Source organism: Triturus cristatus, chromosome 6 (assembly GCF_964204655.1).
Source record: "Triturus cristatus chromosome 6, aTriCri1.1, whole genome shotgun sequence".
NCBI classification, from domain to species: Eukaryota; Metazoa; Chordata; class Amphibia; order Caudata; family Salamandridae; genus Triturus; species Triturus cristatus.
The window spans coordinates 1,694,306,915-1,694,328,801 of record NC_140589.1 but is presented as its reverse complement, the minus strand read 5'-3'; the positions used below and the strand labels follow the sequence as shown (position 1 = coordinate 1,694,328,801).

Sequence of the window (21,887 nt, the reverse complement as noted above, 5' to 3'; positions counted from 1 at the left end):
TTTGGTCAGCTTACCTGACCCCCCTGCTTCTCTACTGCAGACTAAACAACATCGTTCCAGAGTCCTGGAGAGGTGCTATCATTCACCCAATTCATAAAGACGGGAAGAGAAATGACCCTAATAATTATCGAATGAGAGCACTTCTTGACGTCGAGTCCAAATATTATGCTAGCATTTTTTGGGAAGAACTGCAGGCCTGGGCCGACACAACAAAGCGCCTCCCTTTTAACCAGAAGGGTTTTGTGGCCAACTCTGGCACAACAACCAATTTACTTACCTTAACTGTCCTGATGGGGAAAGCGACTGTTCAACAAATCCAACTGCATTGCAGCTTTGTTGACTTTAAAGCGGCCTTCGACTGTGTGCCCAGGGGCCTGCTGTGGCAAAAATAGAGTCCTGGGGCATACCCCTACCCTTTTACACGCTATAGTCCAACTCAACACGGAAACTTGGATTAGAAGCAAGCTGGGTGAAGGCTCCCACGTTTGCAGGAAGATTGGATCCAAAACCGGTGTCAAACAAGGCTGTGTGCGGGCTCCACTCCTTTTTAACTTGTTCATAGTAGACATTACTTGATAGTGTTAATTGCCACTCCCCCCCCCCACCCCCAACTAGACGGAACCTGTGAAGAAAATGAGTTTTTACTAGGTTCTATTAATTTCCTTACATTCCTCCATTTCCTTGCCATCTCGTGACAAAACCCTACCTATAGCCTCTATTTCTGCTGACGCTCAAAACTATCGCATACCCAAGTCCCCCTGTTCTTTACAGTTAGCCAATTCATCAACAGAAAGCCATGAGACACCTACGCCCTGTGTAAACAAGCTTGTTTTTCATCTTCTGCTTCCTGCTTGGTAAACATCCTTGACACCTTGATCTGGTTATCTGGACAATGGTCTGACTGATCGAGCCTTGATCAAACTGATTGAACAATGGTCTGAATGCCGAGCCTTGATCAGGTCATCAACTACAAACATCGCCTTGATCAGGTCATCAACTACAAACATCGCCTTGATCAGGTCATCAACTACAAACACCGCCTTGATCAGGTCATCAACTACAAACACCGCCTTGATCAGGTCATCAACTACAAACACCGCCTTGATCAGGTCATCAACTACAAACATCGCCTTGATTAGGTTATCAACTGCAAACACCGCCCTGATTGAACAATGGACTGAATGCCAAAAGAGTGGAGTAAAAATGTATATAAGGCTTGTTCGCTGTGGAGTAAAACAGCAGCCTCCTGGGTTTTGTCTCTGACTAGCTTGGAACTCTGTTCCATAGCCCGGGCTATTGTAATAAAGGTGGTTCTCTCTGCAGACGAAGGTTTCCGGGTCCACTTTATTATATAAGGAGGGTAAGAGTAGCCTCAGGTGATTCCTGAACCGCCAAGCCCCCAATCCTCCTTGAGGTGGGCTTTTCTTGGTTCTACAAATGGCGCCTGAACAGGGACACCACGGAGACGTAGGTCTGGTCCGGTGGTCGTGATGGGGCCCGTGGTGGAAGTCCGACGGAGGTACCCTACCCGAGGGACCATTTCGAGTCCGGTAGACCAGAAGTCTTGCACACGGTCTTCCCCATCTGGTCTGGGCCACCTGACTGCGTCCCGCTGGTGTCCCCTTAAGTGCGGTCTCTGTCTGGATCTGGACTCGTGCCTGCATCTGCAGAAGAGAACAACATTTTCGGGTAAGGGTGGACTGATCATCCACCACTTGTGCTCTGTGTTCTGTCTGTATTGACTTTTGCAAAAGCCAAGCCAGTGAGGTGAGTGTTTTTCTCCCACTGTTGTCTGCCTGAAGTATAGATATGCCAGTCAGTAGTAAGTTCCGTAAGTTATGTTGTTGTGTATGTACAGAGCACTCCCTTCTGGAGGCAGCCTGTCCACTTCCTCCAGAAGGAACTCCAAGTTATGAGATGCATGTTAAATATGGGCCATCTGCTATCATGTATTCTTCCTTATGGGTAAAATATACGAAACAAAGCAATGTTGAATTACAGTGGCCCCAGTTTGGCTCCTTTGATCTCCAGGCCCTTTCGAGCCTGGAGGAGCAGCTGCTCCCCAAACGGTCTCGTCAAGCCATGTTTGACGCCAACGCGTTGTGGAGGAAAGAAATAGATCAAAGAATGAGAAAAAAGCAAGCGTTGAATAAAAAGAAAGAGAGAATGTCTATGGCTGATCATGCGAAAGCGCATTTAGAAAATAAGGTTCAGGAAGGGGTTGAAATGGCAGATAGGCATCATAGGGCTAAGGCGACAAAATGTTACCCCGCTCATTCTCAGCCGCTGCGAAACTGTCAACAGCTACCTGGCCCAAGCCTAACCCCTATGCTGAAAGTGATGAAGGCGAAGATAATTAATTCTCTGTCGTACAGGCATGAGATCACGAAGGGCACAACAAGCACTTTACTAAACAAACTAATAATCCAAATCTTTAAACGCACTCTTCGCCTGCCAAAATCAGCTTCGCCAGCCCAAGTTCGACTTGAACTGGGCTTATTAGACCATCATGGCGTAGAGGCTGGCACGTTTATAAAGTTTTGTAACAGACTGCGCCACGCCCAGGAGGGTTCCTTGGGCAGACTTTGGCAGAAAATACTGAAAAACCAGACCAGTCAGAAGTATCGGCAACGCCTGGATCACAGTCAAAGAACTCTGGGGAACAAACCTTTCCCAAACAGTGCTAAAGGTTGCCATCAAGAAGAGCGTCAGATTGTGGTCCTTTCATTCAGACAGGGCAACACTGTCAAAAAGGAAACACGCTTGGACAGTAATTTCCAATTTCAAACCAGAGGTTGAGTCGCCCTAATTATCAAGCACATTTGCACTTTATTGGAAACAAATGTTTTTAGCTCTGAGGATGGGTGACTGGCCATTTTTAAAGTACCTTACTGAATGGCGCTGCTCAGGCAATAGTATTAAATGCAGGTTGTGCGGCTACCACTCTGAACAAATGGAGCACATAGTTTGTGTATGCCCCGCAATGCTTACAGTCAGATGGTCATTATTACGGGAAGAATGGATCAGGCTAGGAGTCCGTTCATGCCGCCAAGCTATAATAGCTGCCTTAAATCCAGACAACACCAAGCTGAATATCGGGCTCATCAAATTTGTCAACAAGGCGTTAAAACTGTTGGGAAACGCTAGTGCCGCCAAATCTCCCTCACCGATGCAGGACGGCATTCAGCCTGCAGGCTCAACAGCAGAACCCTAGACTGCCATTAACAGCCAATTACATCAATGGCTCCCCATCTAGACATTATCTGTCTACAATGCTATTAAGCAACTTAAAAGCTCTGCATTTTTTACTCAGTGGTCTCCTTTATGATTGAATCGAATGTGTTTTTAAATTCTAATGGTTTTCAATCAAACAATAAAGTCTTAAATTACCTACAAACTTCCGGAGAATTTGCCATCCTGACAATGAATCTGGTAAAGGTTACAATTGGAAAAGTTGAAGACAAAACTGTGGTCACAATTTGATCTGAGAGATGAAGGCAAGTGATGCTCTGCCTCAAAAGCATTGACATATTTAAGGTATTTAGGCCTTGTCAGTAATTATCCATTTAGCAGATTGCTCTTAACAACCCTTTTAGTAGGTCTTCTTGGAGAGGCATGTTAGGAGATCTCAGTCTTGGCTTAGATGCTAGGTAGTACTCTGTAAAAGAGGTACTTCATAGTCAATCCTGTCTTCCGAAGCAATGCTTTTTATAGGTGCTGCTCCACAGACATCACAGCACTAGTACCATCTCCAGATGCTATATATTACAGAGGTTTAGCTTACATCTGATGACCATGTGGTTCGAACGCCTTCTAGGAAGACACGCAATATCCAATGGAACTAGGGTGGAAGGTATAAAACGTGCTCTCCAAAGCTGATAATGCAAGTAAAAAGAAATTGGGAAGACAGTAGTGGGAGCTCGATCATATGTTGTAAATGGGTTCTAGACATTTACCTTGTGACTAAAAGGTCCTATACAATGGAGAGTCACATTTGCACCTGAAAACCAGACCACTCACAACAGCGCTTTCCTGAGACTGACACAAGCTTCTAATATAACGCGACGTTGGCGTCTCTTGCAGAAGAAGATGCCACGTAGCCAAAGCAACCAAGATTTATGTCTAAATATCAGCATGGCATTGGCCACTTTTGGATAAAGCAGGAGATGGGTATCTCTCCGTGCTCCCAAGTGGGTTTACCTGTAGCATTTCCTGCAGGCATCCTCATAATGACACCTGCCAAAGTATGCCACACACTGGCACAAGGAAGTATAGGGAAGAACATGCAGTTCTGGAGACATAGTGTCCGTGCAGAAAACTACGGGTAACATGCTGTGATAGCGTTCACACTACCACTCATTCCCTTTTTAAAATTAATATTAGTAGGAGAAAAAAAGAGAAAACCTAGGGAGAGATATCTAGGTAAACAATATTCAACAAATTGAAATTTAGTCTGTAGGGGAAAAGTTGTATTTGAGGCAAAAAATTTGATTCATACACCTCCAAGAAGGCGGATGAAGGCAGAAACGTGTGGCTACCTCTGACATTTGTAACATATAGGCAAGAGGTAATTTGTCAAGCAAAGCTTCATTCCATAGAAAGACACACCAGAGAAAAGCAACTGTGATGTACTTCAGTGCAAACAGTACTTACTCTTAAAGAGGGCGCACTAAAGGAAAGAATAGTTGCAATTCAACATATTTTAATCATTGCCCCAGCTGATGCTGAATGAGATTTAAGTGATGATGCTATGGCTGAGGAATGACACATATCCTATTATCATAATTTTTTATTTAAATCACTTGCAGAACACTACATGGAGCACGAATTGCTGCTGCAAAGCTTTTGTAATACAGTAAGCTGGGACCTGAAGAAGAGGATGAGAAATGGCACAACACAGAGGAAAAGAGAACTGGTAGGGAAAAGACTAGCAGCTAAATATTTTCCAAAACAAATTGGTTTTTCAACTCTTTTGAAGCTGAAGTAGTCTAGAGTAGCTCTAACCTCAGGATATGATCTTTGATAGGTGGTGTTTTATCTCCCTGCTGTATCTTATTAACCACTATGATACACTAAGGCAGTATATATAAACGTACCCATGAGTAATGGGTATGTATATGTATATATAAATTCAAAGAAAAATACTCAGTTAAAGTCGATTTTTTTATAGCTCAGTGAACACAACCCAAAACAGTTCTGAAACGCATCAGTTATGGGTTGCAACACTCATCATCAATCTTAGTAGCTGCCATGCTTTGCTTTAAATTGTCAGTCATTTTTTCTGTGCCATTTGCAAAGTGGTATATTGAAAATGGCAAGCTGCAAGTGTTATGAAGTGTGTTGCGCCTTGCATATCATCACTGGCACATTTAGGGGCTTTTTCAGCTTTCTGTTTACTGGGGGTGGCCACTGGCAGTGCGTTGTGGGGGCAGGGCCTGGCCAACACCAGACACTCAGTCTACCATGCCACAGGTGGACAATTCCTGCTGTGCAGGGCAATTCCCGCTGTGCAGGGCTTTTGGCCGTGCCAAGAGGGGGTTCTTTTCCACATAATCTCTTTTTTTCATGAGAAATAGCGCCTTTCTTCAAAATACAAACTGATGGTTGCGTGATCGCCATTTTCTTAGAAATCGCAATTTCAGCACAGCAAATTCTTTTTTTATTTTGACCCCATTTTCCTTGCATTTGAATGCCCTCCAGCACGTCCCTGAAGTCATACACCTTTATTTTCACAGCACGGAAATTAGAATTTTAATTTTTTTAATTTTTACATAATTCTTTTTTTCAAGATGTCAGGAAAAAATGAACCTTCTTCAGCAGCAAATCAATGATTGACATAAATTGTGATTTTCAAAATTGTGATTTTAAACAGGCAAGGCATACACAAGTGTTAATCCTTGCCAGCCCTCCCAAAGCCTTTTCCAAATGTTAATTTCTGATAAATTATTGAATGGATTTTCACCAAACCAATAAAAGCACGCTTTAAGAGTAAAGTTCTTTTTACATGCCAAGTTTGGTCTAAATCCCTCTGTGGTTTTTGCTGTAGGTTTGAGCAAACCTAACTTTCCTTCCCCCTTCATTGAACTGCATGAAAATTGGCGCGGCAAACTTTAGCTGACTACACTATGTAAGTTCCCAATTTGGTGCAGCTCCAGCAGTGGAATTAATAGCTGCAGGCAAATTAATAAAAGCATTTTTAATGGAAAGCGGGGGTGGGGCTTAAATACACAGTGGCAACTGTCACTTGGTAATTTATATTAAAGTGGCGGTAGTAGCAATGCCGTAGTCCATCGAAAAGTTGTTTTTTGTGTTCTCAATCACTTTCGAACCATTCAACAAACCTGCATGAAATTTTCAAAAGCCAAAAGTTCACAAGATTTGCTTTGGCATGGAAGTTAAACAGGGCACAAAAGGGAGTGAAAAAAGTTAAATTAGCCATTTTTGGTTTGCACAGCTGTTACATGTATTACAGATTGTAGAGCTAATCATAACTTGCAAAAAGACAGTGCTTTTACATACACTTACACACCCACTAATAAACTCTTACAGACACTCACACAGCCACTCAATCACCCATACAGGTATTCACACACCCACAGACTCACCCATACAGCCACTGACACAGTCAGTCAGTCACTCATACATCTACTCACACACCCGCATCCACAGAACCACTTACACACTTTTACACATCCATGCAACCACTTACACACTCACTAACTCGCCCTTACAGCCACTCAGATATTCACTCTCCAACACCGCCACTAACACCCACTCACTTACCTATAAACATACTCAAACAGCTACTCACTCACCCACTCCCTCACTCATACAGCAACTCGTACAGCCACTCAGTTACCCATACAGCCACTCACACAGCCATTAACTCACCCATAGTCCCACACACTCTAATACAACCACTCACTCACCCATAAAGCTACTTACATACCCACTAACAGATCACTACAGCAACACACACACTTACACATCCATGCATACAGCCACTAAGACATCCACTCACACACTGATACAGACAGTCACACAGATGTGATATGTTAGAAACAAAATGACTAATTACTAGTACAGAAAGAATATTAATTTAACTTATGCTGTAGCTTAGTATATCTAAGTGTCAGAAAGGTTTATGAAACACGGGATGGTGCCATCAATGATGTCATTTGAGATGTCTTGAGTTATGTCACTGACCATTGTCATGAGTAATGTAATGTGCAAGGTCATAAATAGTGCATTGTGCATATATATATATATGTGTGTTTCATACCGTTTAGATGTATTGCTGTTCAATTTTTAGAAGGAAAATTGCTTGGGGAAAACAGTTATGTAACCCCCTTCCTTTTCTTGCCCTCTACTTGCCAAATCACCCTGAATCTTTTCTGTAAGGAGCAGATGTGGATGAGACTTCTTTTTGAAAAGTTTCGTGAAGATTTGTCAAGCAAAGCCTATATTGTTAGCAAACCAAAAAATCAATTTGCTATATTTATTGACGAATTTGAGACCTTTTTAACAGTTTTTTTCCAGTCAAAATAAATTACAAAACAAATATATATATACAAACATTGATTGCAAAGAGCAAGTAGGATGGTTATACTGGAGGTGGTATTATAAGCATTTGCACCAAGTCTGCCAGAAAACATGGTGCAAATGCTCATTCATATACTTACCTCCCTCCGCTTTAAGGAATAATAACAGACGCAGGTAATAATGTGAGGTCTTCCAACCCCAAAGTGCCCCCTTCCACATGTTAAATTAATCTGTAATTGTATTCCTTATCCTGCTTGAGTTCATGTTTTCGTCAGGGGACTAATATAGACCCATCACCCAGAATATTTCCAAGTATTTATAAATACCCAGGGTATTTGCACAGGTCCAAGCTACCACCGCTACTTTGAATAAATATTAACTCAAAGCTGTGACTGACCCCACCCCATTTTAATCATATTTGTGGTTATCAGAGAAGCCTCAACTGTAAGAAATCTTCATAGAACCTGGAGGGTTGATACCAACTATCTTCAGTTAGGGCACCAACGAAGCAAATTATAGTTGTATTTTGGTAAATTTTGTCATGAATAAGATTCACTACTCATTTGAGGCACCTGTCTAAAACAACTGGCTCACCTGTTTGGCGATAATTCTTGCAGTTAATCTCACAGTCTCGGATGGGTTCCAGTTTTGTCCAAACGCGCACATCGCCGAACACTCCAGTTTGTGCATTGGCCAGTCTGATTTCTAAAAGATCAAAAAAGTAAAAAGATTACAAAAATCGGGAAAATTATTCAACAGATGAATTACTTTGTACTATTATCAATTACATATCAGTTTAAGTAGTTTACTTTTTTTAGATAACAGGATAACACATTTCACAGTAACAGACTCTTAAACTAGTTATGTAAACTTCGACGAATAACTAGGAGGTCTGTCTCCCAAAAATGTACACTTTGCATGAAGGCCTGAAGGTTGTGTGTAGAACCAAGTACCTTATAGCCCTGACTTAATATTCATGTGGGATTGACACTATGAGGGACACAGCATATACAATAGTGGGGACTAGTGATATGAAGGGGATCCCTGAAAGAAAGACACCCAATCTAATAGCCAATTTCCATGCTCGGAATTCATTATCCATTAAGGTGTGTTCCAAGGTGTTCTTCGAGAGGGGGGAAAGGAAGAGGGTGTGATTTACAAGCAGGTATTGAGCTTAAGTCACATGCAATACCTCTGGCCCATCCAGAATTAAAGGTTACATTGGCAAGGCACAGGTGAATGGCGAAGCTGAGCAAGTTCAAGCGAAGGAGGGAAAATTGCTATTTGTAAGACATGCAACGTGCCTCTTTATTCACTTGATGTGCTGGACACAATCCTATGCGTGCTTCCTGTTGTCTCTGCAGCTCTTAAGTGTTAGTAGTAATGTAAGATTAGCTCAGCATAGTTCAAAATGGCACATCACAAGAATACCACTTTAGTATCTTTACCTATCCCTGAACAGTAGTAGGCTAGATATACTTAAGGTTGGGTGTACTTTTTTATTTAGAACGTTCCGCGATGCAAATAATGACCAATCACAGACAACGGTGCTGGCCATCTTGCTTTAATTTCAGTCTATTTCCCTTCCGTATGGGAGAAGCTCATTAGGATCCAGCTATCCCATCGGAGTACTGTAATGGAGGAGAGGAGGATTTTTTCAAAATCGGCAGAACCTTGATGCATATGGCACCTATGCAACACCTGCATCCACCGTAGGCTACTCAAAATTACAGAACGTGAATCCAAGCTTTTCTTGACTTCTGTGAAGGTACTGCAACCTAGCTTCAAGAGGTGTCAGACACATGCATGAGTAATTTAAAAAGATGAACTCCTTGGCCGGATTTCGAGGCAAACAAGTTACTTACTTTCAGTAAGTCTTTTTTGTCTGGTGGGTACTAAATTTAGCTGCAGATTCCTCACCGATTGAATTCCTTTAGGTGCCAGACTGGATCCGGAACATTTGAGCAATTGCTCCCCCACGCTGATAGGTGGCGCCGTTGGAGTCCACAGGCTTCATCCCGCCCCTCAAAGTGTGAGTGCAGAGCTGTACATAAGCGCCTTGATGTCAGTTTACAACCAAGCATTCCTCATCTGTGGACGTCAATAACAGCTTAAGATTCGTGAAAGTGGGCAAAAGCGAACATCGAACCTTGTTAATACCTAGAACACAATCCACAGAATGGGCAAGAGAAGGCGGAGAGAAATCTGTGGTTAGTAGCAACACGTTTGGATGCTTCTATCTACAGATTCTTTACCTTTTGAATAGATACTAAAGCAGTCCCTTCTCCTCCAGACTCCTACGGTGGTGGGTATAAGGAGTGGACTATACACCAGAAAGTCATACAGGACAGAACAGGCAAAATGTACCTCCCTGCGGACCAGAGAGTTATGAGAAAACTACCCTTTTGAAGGTGTGGGTAGACACCCATGTAGCACGCTGGCAGATGTGCAGCATTACACTACTCCTAGCTATAGCCGTAGAGGCAGCTTTGGTTCTCACGGAATGAGGCTGAAGGTCCTCAGTAGGCTTCTTCTTGCCGAAGGAATAGCACATCTTGGTACGGACCATTAGCTTCGGTAAGTACAGTTTTTTTATTTTGCCTTTCTCTGCACAGGTGAAACTAGCAAAAAGTTGGTTGTCCACTCGGAGCTTGTTATTCCAATCAATAAACTAAGACTCTCTTGTGATTCAACCAGTGAAGCATCTCCTTCTCCCTAGAGGGAAGTGGTGGAGAAAAACATTTGGGGAGTGTGATAGACTGCCCCACATGTTAGGGCAACACTACTTTAAGGAGAAAACATGCCAGAGTCCGAAGCATCAACTTTTCAGGTGAGAAGGTGGGATTTGGAGGCTGTACGGATATTAGTTCAATGACTCGACGTGCAGAAGAATTGCAATGAGGAAGACGGTCTCAAGGAACAACAACCTCAAGGAACAGCTGTCCACATTCTCAAAAGGCATGACCATTAGAATGGAAGGACCATGTTAAGGTCTCACGGTAGCATGATAAAAGGTAAATATATACGTAAATTCCTTCTCATCACAACCAGTGATTTGAAGAGAGAGGCTGGCCTTCTTTGTGGCCTGTCCTCTGCCACAACTAGGTCCTCTTGAGCCACGAAAGAGCACAACAGGCTGCTGAACAGACCGAGATAGTTGCATGTGGAGGAAGGCCAGACCTCACGAGTTGGGTTATATTCATCCCAATATTATTGGGGTCTCACCCAGTAGATTACCTTCACCCCAAAATTAATGTACACTTCTTTGTTAAAAGGAGGACTGACAAGTGTCTAATGAGTTGAGGGAGTGTTAGGAGTTAAATATATCTATCAGAGAATCTATTATCTGCAGGTGTAGATAATGGAGCCAGACCCTTGCCCTCAAACTAGTATGCAAATGGAATTGTTGGTATACTAATACCATATAATTCTTTAATTTAGCAGGGTTTGTCTACTAATCATGTGTATCAGAATGATCATTATTAATATGAACCACTAAGCAGGTAATATACAGATCAAGGGAAATAGTATCTAAGCCCCAATCATATTCCAACACACATCCCTAACCTGTTGACTTACTTCAAACCCAAAGAGTCTAAATATTGTCGGCTAATGTATGTGGCTATATTGATGAATTAAGTCTAAATGTTGGCAAGCCCTGTATAGTTTCTCCTCATGTTTTATGCTGCCATTGGCTCAGAGCTGGAAATTCAGTCCTTCAGCATTTCCCTCAGCAACCGGGCCATGCGTCTAACCCTACCCCTGCATTGGTTTATTATGTACCTTTCTCACCAATGATGCGACAAAAAAAGTGCAAACAATGCTTTTTTACAGAAGCTTACGGAAGCTAATGTTACATTCACTTTCTTCCTTCCAAGACAGATCTCTCCAAGGTCATCTTCCTGTGCAGCCACTGTTGGAATGAGTGCACCAAAGAAGTGGAAAGATTTCCTTTGCGGTCTTGATAGCTTGAACAGTGTTAGAAAACAAGGAGTTTCTAACCCGAAAACATGATGATTGAGCATGCACTCATTCGTATTACCTTTCAAATGATTAGCCAGCTTTTCTAGGCCTTACGTCTATCACATGCCGTTGTTAACATTATATGCAATCATGTTTGTATGCAATGAGGCCGGTCTTGCTTGCACATGCATTATGATTCAGTAGCAGCTGGCATAGATCGGGGGTGGCGAGGCGGAGGGTGTGGGGGGTAATGGGATTATTAAAAAAGAAAAAAACGTACCTTACCGCTGCGTTTCTCCGTCATCTGTCCACGGGAATGGAACAGGATGCAGGCAGCCAGGCTCCCCTGACCAATCACAATGCTGAAATGCAGCGTTGTGATTTGTCTAAGCGCTGTAGTTTGGCACTTAGCCAGGGATTGGGGGCATGGGCATGTTCTCCACGCAGGCTGAAATGCAGCATGCATGGATAACATGCAAAGTGCATGTGCCTGCCAAACAGTCATTGCGCACTCAGGAGGATGCTACCACTCCCCTGCCATGCTTTGTTAGCAGAGCAGCCCCGCCCCGTTATGCAAAGCTGCAGAAGCAGGACAAAATAAAATGATGCTAACATTACGTTATTATCATTTTATTTTTCATTTCTTTCACTGCTTCAAAGCAGCGAGGCAACGCTCCTCCACCTTAGCGGAGGAGCCACCCCGTTATGATTACACAAAAGCCCTTCCATTGTTGTTACATTGTTGGTGGAAATGGCGGGCCGGGACAGTAAGCCCAAGTGTTGCGATGTAGTAAGGCCATGTTTTACCCATAGTAAGGCCACATCTGCTTCGTCTCAAAACAGCTGAAGCCATCAAAGAGCATATCCATAAGGGATGTCTACAAGTCCCCAAAACAACCTGTGGCACACATCCAGGCATGACAGTGAATCACTACAATAGTGCTCATAGCACAGCTCACACAGTCCGTGGTGTCCAGGCCAGCTCTCAAAATACACTTGGCTGTGACCTATCTGTTGTGGACCATCTGGGCAAAAGTATTTTGAAACTCCTCGAAGAGGGCAGGCAGGAGCTGACTTGACATATCCTAGGGGCCTTGAGTGGCTCTCCCCAACAAACAAAAGGCCTTCAGAGACTCAAATGCCAGATTGGCAAAAGAGAATACCCCCTTACCAAATGCGTCAATATGCCTGATCATCTGTTAGGCAGAGCGATGGAAAAGGTCTTTGGGTTCGCCTTGCAGGCCTATGGAGCGTAGCAATGAGGCAACTTACTGGTGTCGCTGAACACGGTTTCAACCACAGTGTCATGCGTTCCGTCAGGGCTTCATTTAAAAGTAACAAAGGCTCTGAAAGCTTAAGGACCTGGTTGCAAGATTCATGCAAGCAGGTTTAAAGCCTGTTGTCTTCTGGGGCAGACGTATGCCTGGCTGTGATGAAAAAGACGTTTGGAAGTCGGTAAAGAACCGACAAAGTTCGGGAGCAGAGCTCCAGATCCGCAATGAAAGGCGCAGATGATAAGTACAGGATGTCAGTTCAGGGGTGCTGCCTATTGATGGCTCTGTGCCATCACTGCTGGAGGCGCGATGAAGCCTCCACATAGTCCCATGGTGCCACCTATCCCGCACGGAAGCAGCTGCTAAAAAGTTTTCGGATCAAGTCTGGTGCCTGGGTGAATTGAAAAGTTGAGGAATCTGCAGTCAGAAGTATATATCAGAAGGGACCTTCCATGATCTCTCAAAATATTTCTCAACAAAGAGACCTGTATATAAGTTCAGAGATCTGTCCCAGTGTTAGCAAAATAGTGTCTATAACACAGCCAGTGGCCATTAATATGTAACCAGGAAAAATGAAAGCAAATAATTTGCATGATCATTGCCTTTTGCACCCTTGTAATAAAGGTTCAGGAGTCCTAGTGCTGATGTGATAATTATATATGTGATTATACAAGCCGAACCTCAAGGGGAAGGTATATGGCTTATTATAGAGACATACCCATGAAGGGGTGAAAGCTCTGCATTCTTCTCCAGTGGAGAATGCCACCCCTTGCCATACATACATCTCAAGCGTAACAAACATAGCATAGAAGGGCATACTCAAACTGCTGGGGATGGACTTTGGCTACAATAAGATTTTTAAAGTAGTTGTGGACTTCTTCAAACATTATTCTGTTTGGAGGGAATATTCTGAGAGTGACATGTATAAATGGCCCAAGTTTACTTATTCCAACGAGTCAGATACTTAAAGGAGAAACATACCTCAGGTGACTAAGTGCAATCATATGTTACTTTGGAGAACAGTGGTGTTCAGCAGCAAAAAGTAAAAAAGAAAGTTTCAAAATTGCAATACCTGACAATCCACGTTGCAGTAAAATGCCTGTTTACATCGTCCGCACTTCGACAAGCCTTCTTTCCTAAAAAAACAAGAATATACAACAAGATGCAGGTTAAAGACTCCTAGATATTCTCTGAAATCTTTCTGAAAAGGAAGGTAACAAACACTTTAGGAAACGGTTCCTAAACATGATAAGCACTTAAAGAACTTTATGCAGACTAATAATTTTATGCCGAAATAATAACGCATTGTCAAATAATCAACAAAGCTTTATTTCGATATTTGATATCATAAAAGCACATTTACAAATTAAAACAAGATTCATAAAAGATACATTAAAAGAAGAGTCGTATAAAAACCTTTTTGTTACAATAAATAGTTAAAAAATGTATTTAACTTTAACAGCTTTGTGAATCAAGAGACATTTAGTTGAGCAAATTCATCATATAGCCTTCCGCCTAATCAACCAAGCCCAACTTAGAAATTTAGCCACCCCGCACACTAAGGTTGCACTAGCGTCAGCCTTGAGTATTCTAAGTGCAACAGAGTGGTCCCTAGTTCCAAGCTGCAGGCACACAGGTTTTAACCATTTCAGTCTAGGTTTTGAATAGGCTGGGCATACAAAAAAAAGGTGAGGAATATTTTCAGTGACACCTAAACAATTTGGACAATCCACGGGGGTTTGGTGCGGGGGCTTCCACTTACTAGTACGATCACGAAGAGGAAGGGTGCCCAACCTAAACTGAATAAAAAGGGATCTATCTCTAGGCTTCTTAATAAAGTCTAGATAGGGCTCCAGTCGGGGCGTGGGCTTGTGCTGCCGAAATGCCTCAGTCAGCCTGCCTTGGTTTGGGTCCCTCTGCTCTTGATTATCGACCCATGCCCAAAAGGCTCTCTTAATTTCTGCCTTTGATAGCACTGCCCCAGACTCCCAAGCAGTTACAAGGCCTATTGCCAGAAAAAGCTTCTTTATATTAACTAGCCATCCAATTTTATAGGCTCCTTAAAGATTCATGACCTCTCTTAGGCCATCAGCATACCTGGAGAGCTCTGGAGTACGCCATAACCGCGCCCAAAATAAAAGAGGACGCAGAGTGACTAGGTCTTTAATAGAACGCTGACCCAAATCACTCAAAAGTGGCTTGGTTGGGGTGCCCCTCGGGAGCGATACAAGCTCCCTGAAGAACTTATTTTCTGAAGTGACTAGCACGTCTACACAACCAAAACCCCAGAGTTCTGCACCATAAAGGGCGCAGCCTACAGCTTTTGCAGCGTAGATTTCCAGAGCAGGAGCAATGGGCTTAGAGGTGGAGGCACGAAGTTCCCTCCCTAGTACTCCTACTACCCGCTTATAATTTAGTGCCATTTTATCAATATGAGGCTGCCATTTAAATTTGTCAGAAATTCTAATCCCCAAGAAGTCAAACTCTTTGACGCGCTCTAATGGCACCCCTTCGAGAGACAAGGTAGATCTAGACGATCTACTCGGGTTAAAGTAAAGAAGCTTAGTTTTGGAAGTGTTAATAACAAGGCCCCTCAACTTACAAAACAAACAGAAGCGGTCCAACAGCTTCTGCAATCTTGCCGGAGTTTTCGATACTAACAACGTATCGTCCGCAAAAAGTAGTGCGGGGACTTTATCACCCGCCAGGACCGGGGCATCGGCATTGACTTCAAGCAAAAAAGAGACTACACCGTTCACAAAAAGCGTGAAGAGTGTTGGAGCCAGTACACATCCTTGGCGGACCCCTCTATTCACAGGGATTTTATCAGTTTTTTTGCTCCTGTGACCCCCATCTAATGCAGGCATAATTACCATCGTGCATACGGGCCAAGAGATTCAAAATGGGCGGAGCAATCCCCATCTCCTGCAGGGCCAGCCATAGGCGGTCACGGGGGACGAAGTCAAAGGCGGTCTTCAGGTCAATAAATGCCAAATAAAGACCGCCTTTGCCAATGGTAACCACCTTCCAGTGCAAAAGTGCCAACCTAAATGCCTGGTCAATCGTACTTGTACAGGCCCTAAAGCCCGCCTGGAACTGTGAGATAATATTATTTTCATCCGCCCATGAGAGGACCCTCTCCAGGAGAACCCTGCCTACCAGCTTCTGTCCAGCATCTATGAGACTAATTGGACGGTAGTTGGCAGGGTCCCCCCCGGAACCCCTCTTATAAATAGGAATTACTTCGGCCCCCTTCCAAGAATTCGGGACCGGTGAGCCTTCCAGCAAAGCATGAATGAGAATCACAAAATAGGAGGCCCAATCCTCAGTATTGGCTTTAAATAGGTCGCCCGGAATACCATCTTGTCCCGGGGCCTTAGCGGGTACAATCTTATTTATAGCGGCCTCCACCTCTTTCTTCTCTATCCTAGTAAATGAAACCTGAACAGTGTCGGTGGCTATGGTGCCACTTGAGCGCCCAAGGCCACCTAATTGCTCATCCCCTACATACAGTTTCCTAAAATGCTCAAACCACTCCCTATCCGTTATATGATTAGGGATTTGGTCCAATTCGCGGCCATTGGACCTTCTCACTAAAGCCCAAAAAAGCTCGCCGTTCTTGGACTGACACGCAGTTTTTAGACTATCCCAATGCGATTCTTCCCAATCCCTCTTTGCATCTACAATGGCCTGCCTATACTGCAGTCTTGCCAGCCGGACGTCACTCGAGTTGTTAGATTTGATAGCAAGGACCAAACTGGCTTTTTTCAATCTACAGTTTCTATTGAACCACTTCTGTACTGGCTTGACACTCATCAGGCGCTTTTTACTGGGGTCTAAAAACAGGCTGCCAATCAAATCTATAGTGTCCACATAAATTTTTACTGCAGCAACGGGCCCAGCCCTAACCTTACAAGCTGCAGAAAGCCTAATAGTCTGATCACTAAGGATTTCTTCTAAGGTACTTAATCTTAGCTCATTCATAATAAACTTAGGCCATTTGAGGAACCTGTTACAATTAGACGATAAGACTGTCTTAGTTAACATTCTCGATCCAGTGGTGGAGGTGTGCTCCTTCCTATGCCACAATTCCATCATTGTAAGGGACAAAGGATTATGGTCACTGTTTACTGATGGTATAATGACCATATCATCCACAAACTTCCATGCCCTCCTGTCAACCATTATATAATCGATTCTACTTTGACAGGAGACCCTGTTGTATGTAATTGCTCCCATTACATCAGAGGTCGTGCGCCCATTTACAGCTCTTAACCCAAATTCTACCATTAGAGCATTCAATTGAATGACAACCGGTAACCATCTCTTTACTGGCTTAAGCGACAAGGAGGGGATGCCCCATCTGGCATCCTCATCATAGATTCCCAGGATGTCATCTACAGCTAAAGGCTCAAATGAGCAATTAAGGTCGCCGGCAAACTAAAATAAAGGAATCAGAGGGACAGGAAAGGAGCATATCAGAGAGGACAGAAATGGTAGAGGATTTTGCTCCCCCTTGGGTGCCTCTAACGTATATGTTAAAGAGTTCCCAGGTATTATTACTCTTCGTACCCTTAAGAGAGAGTCTCATTACATCTGGTGTAGTACAAGGATGATGAGTGATCTGAAGATTGAGCTCTTCCCTGACCTATACCATGAGCCCTCCAGATGGGCGACCTTGACCTACCGAGGTAGCTGGTACATAGAAACAGGAAAAGCCAGGCTTATACAGCGGTTCAAGACTCCATGTTTCCTGAAATAAACACAGATCATACCCATCAATAAAATCATTCCAGTCCGGTCCGGTAAGGAAAGCTTATTTCGTAGGCCCGCCACATTCCACGAAACAAGCTTAAAATGACTGGTAAAACCATCACAGGAGATTAAGGCACCTGGGGAATGACCTAAGTCTCGGCCAGCAATGTTGTTAACCCTCTGTGGTACTCTGACAGGAATTGGTAGTTCAAGACCCGGAAACTGGGGTGGTACAAGAGAACTAGGAATACGGCAGCCCAAAGAGAAAAAGGGACTAATCGGTACTCCTGCTCTATCCTGGAGTCAATCAACAGCCTCCAAACCGCTGAATCGATTGTGAATGGGGGTGCGGTCTAAGGATAATAGAGGCCTATGCCAACCCCCCTGCGGCAGCCCCCTCCCATTCCGCTGTACTAATGTCCACCCATCCGCTAAAGATGTAAAGTGACCTGGGGGATAAAAGTAGGTCAATGGGAGAGAGCGAATAGTTACTCCTGGACTGGGTTATCTCCAATTACAAATATGCTCAACTATTCTAGGGTCATTGAAGTTGATCAAAATGCAATCCCCCCTTATGTTCTTGACCAGGTGTCCTACCCATGGCATCCTTCTAACCATAAGTATTTTACACACTATATGTAATGGCAATGGTCTATTTTTGTTTAACCAATGGACAACCCTGTTCCCCAAAGTTGTAGGAGAATCAACTTCATGCTTACCCAATTCGGGGACCCCTGCCAGAATTACCACAATCAGACAAGCTTCCGGGGGTAAATTAAGGATATTTTTCCCCCTAGGACCTTGGGTTATAGGGACCCCATCACCCTCACTAAGCTGAGGTGTGTTGTACTGGCAAGAATTACTGACAACAGCCGCAGCTGAACCCTTATAGGCTTCAACTGGAGCCTGGTGATCTATAGTCAATGCTGAGGTGACTTTTGGGACAACCGGGACATTTTCTCCTCTGGCTTTATCTAGTAGCTGAGAAACCCTGGAAGGTGCATCCTTTTTTAAGGAATTGACGATTCCCATAAAGTCAAGCTCAATCCTTATTAAATGCTGTTCAATCTTGCTTAATCTATCCTCCACTGGACGAAGGAGAAGTCTAATTATATCACAAATATTGGTCAACTCGGGGACCATCCCCTCTGCCCTTTCAGCTTGGCTTATCCCCCCGCTTGCAGCCTGATTTGCCGTTCTAGTGGATGTTAAATGAGCTAAAGGTGCAACTATATTTGCTAAGGCATCCATATCCATATCAGGCTGCTCCAATATAGCAGGAATTACTCTAGGGTTTCCAGTGTGTCTCGTGGCTTTCTTTTTCTTCCCACCATTATTCTTCCCACCATTGTTGTTGGACAACCCTTGCTTATACTTAGGAATAGCCCCTGGATGTCTCTCCCGCAGTTGCCTGGTGTTATTCTCCTTTGCTATACTGGGGACAGAAGGCAACATATGGGGAGATGTCCGTAACGAATTGGGAGCCGTGGGCTGTTCCTCCAAGGAAACATGGGTTGTACCACAAGGTGGTAAATGTGTAATCTGGGATTCTGAAATTGGTAATACAGTAATATCACTATTTAGGCCTTGATGGGCAGGAGTCCGTACATTAGCAATATGCCCCATAGAAGACCTCCTCGCAATCGCGAGGTCCTGGGAAACTCGACGTTCCATCATCGTGATCTCCTGGTCTATAACACAATTTACCCTGGTAATGAATTGGTCCATAGTTCCTGTGAGGTTAGCATTAACCACTCTACCTCTGGCCTCCTTTAGGGACATAACAAGGCCAACAGGTCAGTAAAAAGAATAGGATGCAGTGTACTCACAGGTCAATCCCCCAGGCAAAACGAAAGAGGGGGGGCCCGTCCCGTCCTTGCACGTTCTTGAACGGGTTTAAACGGGCCCGCCCTTGGCCCGGGCTTAGCCCGGCTCGTCCCGCACGCGTTCCCGCGGTGCGCGGGTCAGGTGTTTTTAAATACGCCTCCTCTGGGCGTTGCGGGAAGGTGTTGGTGTGCCCCAAGAGCTTCTGGGCCAGGTAGTCTTCCCCGCTACACTTCCTCTGTAGTCCCAAGAGCGAGTGTTTCCCGCGAAGCGGGAATCGCAAGAGGTTGAGGTTGATGTTGATAGAAGCCTGTGGGAGGGTGCGTGGTTCACCCCCGAGCCGTGTGCCAGGTAAATACTGCCTCCAAAGTCTACAGTAACAATCCAATGTTCCCGCATTGTGGTCCAGGTTACCTTTGACACATAGCAGAAGATAATGCAATACAAGTCTGTGGGACGGGGTGTATAGTTTGCCAATTTAAAAGTACGTATAACCACTTAACATAAAACAACACTTACATTGACATAAACTCGTTGCATGTTGCTGACCCTGAGAGGTACTAGCCAGGCCCCCCAGAATTATGAGAAAAGAAGGGCCATTCAGGAGGGCCTCTCCCTGCTTGGGCCCTTGTCAGCCATAAGGTTTGGAAGCACACGACTACCCCTGTTTTGATGGTGCCGTCTTAAGCTCAGCTGTAAGACATTTCATTATTTGTAATGATTTCCATTTCTGTATTCTTGAAGTTCTTCCTTCTTTCACCTTGTTCCCTCCTATATGTGCCTTGAATTCGCCCAAAATAGCAGATGCTGTTTGTCACATTCCACCTTGATGCACCTGTGCTCTGCAAGCAGAAACGCAAAAACAACAGTTGATAGACAGAATGCAGAACAATGTCATACATTTACCCCAGTACAGAGTTCTGGGCCTAAATCCATCGTTTTTTTGCTCACCATGACATTCCATTTTGGACCCAGCCATATGCAAATCAGTCTTGACCCTGTGCCTCATGGAACAGTCCAGCCCTAACTGCCAAGCCAGGTCCTCCCTGGACTGGAAACAAGCATCCTAGGACTGGTTTTGGGGTTTCACCCCTCTTCAGCCAGGATAGCTTGATTCCAGTGGCATGGAGAGCACAGGACCCACGTCTGGGCATACCCATCCCACTAGGGGTGATAAATGCAAAAATAAAAAGATCATTTGACTGGGGTTGAGTGCTTGCAATGTTCAACCCTCCGTCCATCATCCCCTTTGGTTTTGCTTTGTTTGCCCTAAGTTGGCAGGGTATGCCCAGACGTGGGTCCCTTGCTCACTTTGCCACTGGATTCAAGCTAGCCTGGCTGATGACGGCTGATTAGGCAGAAACCGGTTCCAGGATGCTTGCTTCCGGTCCAGGGAAAACATGGCTTGGCAGTTTGGTCTGGACTATTCCCATGAGGCACAGGGTCAGACTGATTTGCATATGGCCATGTCTGAACTGGGGTGGCGGAGTGAGCTAAAGAATGATGATGGATTAAACCCAGATCAGTTGACTGGGGTGAGTGCTTGCAATGTTCAACAGTCCGTCCATCATCCCCTTTGGTTTTGCTCTGCAAGCAGAAAAAGCTCTTCCCAGCTCCCCCTCTAGGCCCTATTAACATCTGTAAAAGACTGACAGTATTGGCTAATAGAGGATTAACTAAGAGTCTACACTGGAATGGCATGGGGAGCAAAAAAACGATGGATTCAGGCCCAGATCTCTGTACTGGGGTGAATGTTTGACATTGTTCAGCATTCTGTCCATCAATTGTTCTTTTTCCATTAATAGAGGATTAAAGCATGTCTGTCAGAAGCAACTTGTTTACAAACTTTCCCCAGCAAGTCCAATTTTGCTTTTAGAGTGAAACAGTTTGAGTAAATCATGTATTATGCTGAGTTCAACAAGATGAAGTGAAAAGGTGAACATCTGTTATTCTGCCTCTGCCAGTGATGTCTTGCAGCCTGCGGTATTGACAGGAGTGGGTGATTTGTTCTATGCATGAAGCTGTGGGCTTCTTTCTCATTTTGAAGAAACCCAGCAATACCATATGTTAGTCACACACACATTAGGCACTGCAAGAAGATAACAGACCTATATATAAACCATGTGGGAGTTACCTACACCCCTCCTTCCACTCCAAGAAAACCAAGGTTGTGAGAACACTCTGAACAAATCTGAAGTCGCTTCACTGCGGAAAAAACTTGCATGTTCTCTCGAAAAGCAGAAGACTGTTAAATAATGCAAACTGTCAGTAGACGTTTTCTACATTTAACATATTAATTTCTATCTTTCTTTATAGCTCAACACTGAAACCCTTTTAAGCCCTGGCATGAAGGCCATTTTATCACAAGAAATTAATTAGCAGGTAAGAGGTAAGTAACCACTTAATGCCATGAACAGCATTACATTTCCCATGCAGGGTGCTAAATAATCCTCTAAGCCAATGAGGTAAATGCCCATCATGCATTTCAAAAGAGCCCATGTACTAGGATAATGAGCATAAAATAAATGC

General features: G+C 43.9%; 1 protein-coding gene across 1 annotated transcript in view; it reads right to left on the bottom strand.

Moving 5' to 3' along the window:
* Nucleotides 1–21,887, bottom strand: part of SMYD2 (SET and MYND domain containing 2) — a 267,680-nt gene that overhangs the window by 130,120 nt on the left and 115,673 nt on the right. Inside the window, exons 2-3 of the mRNA XM_085612913.1 lie at nucleotides 13,852–13,915; nucleotides 8,137–8,247 (exon numbers count right to left, since the gene is read on the bottom strand). Of these exons, the coding sequence (XP_085469039.1) occupies nucleotides 8,137–8,247; nucleotides 13,852–13,915 (175 nt within the window). The remainder of the gene's footprint in view (nucleotides 1–8,136; nucleotides 8,248–13,851; nucleotides 13,916–21,887) is intronic.